This window comes from Bufo bufo, chromosome 1 (genome assembly GCF_905171765.1).
Source record: "Bufo bufo chromosome 1, aBufBuf1.1, whole genome shotgun sequence".
Taxonomy (NCBI): Eukaryota; Metazoa; Chordata; class Amphibia; order Anura; family Bufonidae; genus Bufo; species Bufo bufo.
This window is the reverse complement of record NC_053389.1, coordinates 714,503,476-714,510,646: the sequence shown is the minus strand read 5'-3', so window position 1 is coordinate 714,510,646 and position 7,171 is coordinate 714,503,476. Positions and strand designations below refer to the sequence as shown.

The 7,171-nt window shown below is 40.3% G+C and overlaps 1 protein-coding gene across 1 annotated transcript; it reads right to left on the bottom strand.

Annotated features, from left to right (window-relative positions):
- Window positions 1-1,749: 1,749 nt before the first annotated feature.
- On the bottom strand, window positions 1,750-3,980 carry KBTBD13 (kelch repeat and BTB domain containing 13). Its single transcript, XM_040415780.1, has one exon. The coding sequence runs from the start codon at window positions 3,895-3,897 to the stop codon at window positions 2,518-2,520; it is 1,380 nt and encodes a 459-aa protein (XP_040271714.1). The 5' UTR covers window positions 3,898-3,980; the 3' UTR covers window positions 1,750-2,517.
- Between the last annotated feature and the right edge of the window lie 3,191 nt (window positions 3,981-7,171).

The following is a 7,171-nucleotide window of genomic DNA, read 5'->3' as shown; positions in this document are numbered from 1 at the left end:
CACCTAGAGACAGGCAGCCATTTAACAAAATCACCTGGAAACAGGCAGCCATGTAAACACACATACCACCACCATTAGTCCTATGTAGTTATACCATGGAAGTATCCTATGTGCTGACCCAGTACATATACAGTATGTCATGTAACACTGTTGCTTACTGAATGTCAGTGGGGTGTCACATGATTTATGCAATGTTTCAGTTAGGCCAAGGATGCATTACACAGGACTAACTGATTCATGGGCTATACCATTCTACTGTGCAGATAGGGGTCAACTTGATATAAGAAAGGTATAGTTTTAAACACATGTGTATTTGAAAATTGTAAAATGTCCTATTATATACAGAAATAAAAAAAAAAAATGGAATACACCTTTAATGGATATGATTTTTACAGGATGCCCCTGGATAGAATAGCACTCTGCTACACTATTTCATTCAGCAAATAAACAGCAGCTCTGACCTATACCAACCAAACAGGGAATGGGGGGCTCATGAGTTCATTTCATGTATGTGGTGCATATGGTAAATGTCACTGCTGGCGATGCAGTTTGAACAGAACCTTGATGATTTTAGGGAAATAATTATATGTATTGAGGTTTCCTAACTGGACAGCATATATACTGTATATATAATTTTTAGATATATACAGTACAGACCAAAAGTTTAGACACACCTTCTCATTCAAAGAGTTTTCTTTATTTTCATGACTATGAAGGCATCAAAACTATGAATTAACACATGTGGAATTATATACATAACAAACAAGTGTGAAACAACTGAAAATATGTCATATTCTAGGTTCTTCAAAGTAGCCACCTTTTGCTTTGATTACTGGTTTGCACACTCTTGGCATTCTCTTGATGAGCTTCAAGAGGTAGTCCCCTGAAATGGTCTTCCAACAGTCTTGAAGGAGTTCCCAGAGATGCTTAGCACTTGTTGGCCCTTTTGCCTTCACTCTGCGGTCCAGCTTACCCCAAACCATCTCGATTGGGTTCAGGTCTGGTGACTGTGGAGGCCAGGTCATCTGGCGCAGCACCCCATCACTCTCCTTCATGGTCAAATAGCCCTTACTTTCAAAGTTTTCCCAATTTTTCGGCTGACTGACTGACCTTCATTTCTTAAAGTAATGATGGCCACTCGTTTTTCTTTACTTAGCTGCTTTTTTCTTGCCATAATACAAATTCTAACAGTCTATTCAGTAGGACTATCAGCTGTGTATCCACCTGACTTCTCCTCAACGCAACTGATGGTCCCAACCCCATTTATAAGGCAAGAAATCCCACTTATTAAACCTGACAGGGCACACCTGTGAAGTGAAAACCGTTTCAGGGGACTACCTCTTGAAGCTCATCAAGAGAATGCCAAGAGTGTGCAAAAGCAGTAATCAAAGCAAAAGGTGGCTACTTTGAAGAACCTAGAATATGACATATTTTCAGTTGTTTCACACTTGTTTGTTATGTATATAATTCCACATGTGTTAATTCATAGTTTTGATGCCTTCAGTGTGAATCTACAATTTTGATAGTCATGAAAATAAAGAAAACTCTTTGAATGAGAAGGTATGTCCAAACTTTTGGTCTGTACTGTATATATACACACACAGTATATATAGTGGCATCTATGCAGACACATGAATATGCAAGATTACTACTATGTGGTTATGTGATTATGCAAACTATGTGGCTTTGTGAAGTAATTAGCACAATGTATGTAACATATTATATATACAGAAATTTGAAAAATTTAGACATATACAGTTTATTCCCAAAACTGCACAGAAATGTACCGAATGGAGCCAGAACAGACCCTATTGAATATAATGAGGTCCATTTGGGAGTCTACACTTTTTGGCATAATCTGTGATGGGTTGGTCTACCATGCGGGAAACTATACATAGACAATAGGCACTGATGCAATAGAGTATCTGCTGTACTATATGTATTACTAAATCATTGATTGCACTAATATGTACATTACATATACAACATAATTTTCCAGAATCTCCATCTGTTTTAAAACATTATTCCCACAATGCTCAGCCAGTCTACAGCCCTCCCGGTGTGCTGGAAGTTGTACGTTTGTACTGGTGACTAGCCACAAGTTGGAGGAGAATAATGCTGTAAAATACTAGGGTATTTTTAATTAGATGTACCTCTTTCCTACTGTAATATAACTAATGCTAGGCAATAAGGAGACTGAGACCTCAAAATGTAACAGGGGATATATGCTAAATAATGTGTTTAAAGCACTATGGAATATGTCAGCGCTATATAGGTGAGTAAAATAAATACATAAAATAAATCTATACAATTAAAAAAGAAAAAATAGCACTGTATTACTTTGAAAGCTGTATGCTTATACATAGTGACACTATAGAAATGTCTTACAGAGAGGCTATTTTTATACATTCTGCCCTTAATATTACTTTTGGACAAATACAAGAATCATAATGCCAAACTTAAGAAACATTGTATTTAAGAATGTGATAACGTATAAAATAAGACCCCTAGAAACAATTATGAATAGCTCTGGTAAGGATTCTTGTACAATTTGCAGGCCATTAGCTTTGTCTTGGTAGGAATTCTCAGGAAGAATGCATGCATAGACCCTCCTTTATTGAATCCACACTTCTCTTTCATGGGCTTCCAGGTGCAAGTATCGATATTGTAGAGCAAGGTCATCACCCTGTTGAGAGTAAAGACGGTGTCTCCTCGGATAACAGCAGTGAAAAGGGCTCCTTTGCTGTTGACATATTGTCCAGAGAGGGTTGTCCACTGCTGAGTGCTGAGGTTAAAGTTCTCAATTGTGCAACGCAAAAAGTCATCAGATGGGCCATTTCTCATGATGTACAGGTTATCTCTGTGTCCCACCATGCAGTGACCATAGCTCTGGGGTCGCCTTATTGACGAGATAGGTATTAGCTCATCTTTGTCAGTTTCATATTCATAAATTATAGTTGTATCTTGTGGCTTCCAGAGGGAGACGAAAATTCTTCCCATGGCCTTTGTAGCAGGAGGACCTGCCATAGGTTGTGGTAACTCCTTCCCAAAGGTCCAAATCTGGGAGGATAAAGAATATTTCTCCACATAAGCGACAGGAACCCTCTCATACTCCCCTCCAAAAGCGTATAAATATCCTTCATGTCCTACTAGTGTCACTTCATAGCGGAGCTGATGTGGGCAGGCAAACTCACTCCAGGTGTGGTTGTCTGCATTGTAACAGAAGCTTTTCTCCACTACTTGCTTGTTTGCTCCTCGAGCTCCACCCACAATGAAAACTTTATTGTTTAGAGTGGTAACACCAGCCAGAAATGTGCTGGCATTTTCTGGGATACACCCAAGACTCACCCATTGATTATCTTTCTCATTTAAGAAGCACATTGTTCTTGATGAATCTTCAAGGAACTCTGTGGTAGGAGTGTGAGCACCCACTGCAACAAAAGTGCTGGGCATAAGAGACTCAATGTATTGAATGAGGTCTTTGGGCAAGCACTGTATCTCTTTTTCCAAAAGCTCATAAATATCTCTGATGTACAGGGCAGCTTCATGGAACAGGTCTAGCAGTCCATAGGTGGCAGCTGCTTCAAACAGTACCAGACAATTGTCAGAGTCAATCAGATTGACCAAATGCTTCATAAGAAGTTCCACCTGTAAGAAGGCTGCACACTCCACAGCTTCCAAGATTTCGTCACAGCTCAAGAGAGGCCTCTCACCTTCCAATATCCTTAATGTTATCAAGAAGCCCATTGCACCTAAATTGCATAATTGGATTTCATCTTGGGAACTCTCCCGCATTCCAGACTGGAAGAGAGCACGAAAATATTCACTGTGCCTTATCAACAATTCCTTGTCTGCGGTAAAAACCGTCCCATCTACGATAATACGAAGTGTGGCCATTATAACATCCGATAAAAAGCATAGGTATCTGAAGGCCGCTGTGTCTTTCTCTTCCTGATGGGTTTCTGTATGAATCTGTGCTGTGAAGGAGCTAACATGTCTTTTGCTAAAGATAGCATTGCCCATGTGATGGTATGCGCCAAGCATAGCAGACCTCCTGTTACTTCTGACAAAGCAGTTAATAGTGCCAGCTTTCTCTAAGCAGAGATCTGCCCTGTAATTCACATACATGATTACAAAGGTAAGACACAACCTTCATACATCATAAATGTATGTATAGTGGTCATCTAACCGCACTGTGCTGTCATAGGATCTGGCCATGACATAACTGTATAATTTCTATTAAGAAGCCAAATTCTGTTCCCTACTCTTAAATAAATGAGAACAAAAGTTTGTAAACGTTTTCCTAGTCCTATCTGCTGAAATATATTCCTATTTTGGTTTAAATAGGTATATAAGAGCTTAATTCTAAAATCATGGTTGCCAAACTTCAATAGTTTTCAGAAGAGATTAGGCATAAAAGCCCCACACTTAAAAGCCCCACAACAACCAGAAAACAACCTATTAATAATAACCAGATCCCCACATTTAGGCCCCATTTACACGTCCGCAATTCATTTCTATGGGGCCGCACGATGTGCGGCCCGGCTCCGGAAATGCGGACCTGCACTTCCGGGTCCGCATTTCTGTTCCCGAAAAAAATAGAACATGTCCTATTCTTGTCCGCAATTGCGGACAAGAATAGGCATATTCTATTAGTGCCGGCGATGTGCGGTCCGAAAAATGTCAGGATGTCCCCATACAAAGCAGTAAAGCAAATAAAAGAGACAACACCCATGATGGTTCCCTATTTTGCCACCAGGCCTGGTATTAGTTTCCCCGTCTGTGCCCTTTTCTATGCACTTGGGTGAGTGCTGTTCCTAGGAAGAGGGATATTTTCACCACTCAATAATAATCCTATCTCAAAGGGCTCGACCTGAAGCACACAGCCAGGATAACCAAGGCGTGGCTCCGTAAGAAACATATCAAGGTTCTGGAGTGGCCTAGTCAGTCTCCAGACCTAAATCCAATAGAACATCTTTGGAGGGAGCTGAAACTCTGTGTTGCTCAGCGACAGCCCCGAAACCTCACAGATCTAGAGGAGATCTATGTGGAGGAGTGGGCCAAAATCCCTGTTGCAGTGTGGGCAAACCTGGTCAAGAACTACAGGAAATGATTGACCTCTGTAATTGCAAACAAAGGCTTCTGTACCAAATATTAACACTGATTTTCTTAGGTGGTCAAACAATGCCACATTGGACAAATACCTGTACTGAGAACAAAGTAATGAATTTTTGAAAGTTGCCAGAAATATGACTATGACTTACCTTAAAGGAGTTTTCTGGAATTAATATAGTGTCATGTAAAAAGTAGTTGTTTAACTCATGTACTGTACATCTTTTTTCTAATTTGGACTCTCCTGACCCGTTTTCACCACATAAACTAATCCTTGTGGTTTGTTTCCATCCTGTATGTAGCACTTCCTGTTGCTGTATTCAACCAAACCCATGATGCACATCTCCTATCTCTGCCACAGCTTTACTACTGCCCCTAAGACCACCCAATTAGTTTATAGCTCCTCCCACCCAGCTAGTTACATAGCCACTCCCCTAGCACTGCCCCGTTGCTGCTTTGAAACGCCCCTGGACATAACATCACAGGAAATAAGAATGAGCTGCATGGACAAGGTCATGTGACCACAGCCCAGAACGGAAGATTACAATAAATAGGAACAATAAAGGTAAAAGAAATACATTACCAGATTACATCTACCTTCATAAATAATTTTATTATTTTGAAGGATTTTGATGCAAACCAGAAAACCCCCTTAAGGGTATAGCCAAGCGTTTAGGTTTCCTCATTGAGTTTTGGAAGCCAAAATCAAGAGCTGATCAAAGTGGAGACAGTATTAAGGACAGATACAACTTCTCCTCTTTTTTTTTCAATTCACCTCTGATTTTGGCTTTCAAAACTGCATCAGGAAAACTGATCCCGCAGCCGTACCCTTAAACATGTAAAAAACGTCTGGCTTGTGTCATTGACTGCCAGAGAAAGCTGAGAGAGGTGAAGAGTTTTTGGGTAACCAGTTGACTGAAAAGGTACCTCTGAGAGCTAATATAGGTGATAATTGTAGTGTCTGCTGCTACATGATGGCAGAAGAAGTCTGGAGGGCAAAGAGCTAAACCTACAGGTGAGAGCCTGCACAGCATTAATAAAGATTTAGGTGGACAGTGAAATTAATGTACTTTGTATGTCTTACTTTCTGCATAATTTTGTTCTTTTTTTTGCTCTGATAACTATGTGTGTGCTTGTATTAATCATACACCCTATGTTATCTAGGGGTGCCTTCACAGATTTTTATTTGCTGCAAAAAAGACAAGCAGTGAAAACATCATCAACGCCTGGCCCTGTCAATCTAAGTGTACAGTCATGGCCAAAAGTTTTGAGAATTACATAAATATTGGAAATTGGAAAAGTTGCTGCTTAACTTTTTATAATAGCAATTTGCATATACTCCAGAATGTTATGAAGAGTGATCTGATGAATTGTATAGTCCTTCTTTGCCATGAAAATTAACGTAATCCCAAAAAAACCTTTCCACTGCTTTTAATTGCTGTCATTAAAGGACCTGCTGAGATCATTTCAGTAATCGTTTTGTTAACTCAGGTGAGAATGTTGACGAGCACAAGGCTGGAGATCATTATGTCAGGCTGATTGGGTTAAAATGGCAGACTTGACATGTTAAAAGGAGGGTGATGCTTGAAATCATTGTTCTTTCATTGTTAACCATGGTGACCTGCAAAGAAACGCGTGCAGCCATCATTGCGTTGCATAAAAATGGCTTCACAGGCAAGGATATTGTGGCTACTAAGATTGCACCTCAATCAACAATTTAAAGGATCATCAAGAACTTCAAGGAAAGAGGTTCCATTCTTGTTAAGAAGGCTTCAGGGCATCCAAGAAAGTCCAGCAAGCTCCAGGATCGTCTCCTAAAGAGGATTCAGCTGCGGGATCGGAGTGCCACCAGTGCAGAGCTTGCTCAGGAATGGAAGCAGGCAGGTGTGAGCGCATCTGCACGCACAGTGAGGCGAAGACTTTTGGAAGATGGCCTGGTGTCAAGAAGGGCAGCAAAGAAGCCACTTCTCTCCAAAAAAAACCATCAGGGACAGATTGATATTCTGCAGAAAGTATGGTGAATGGACTGCTGAAGACTGGGGCAAAGTCATATTCTCAG

Bases quoted from the DNA above. Each gene is read 5' to 3' on its own strand.
- KBTBD13 (XM_040415780.1), bottom strand. From the start codon at position 3,897: ATGGCCACACTTCGTATTATCGTAGATGGGACGGTTTTTACCGCAGAC.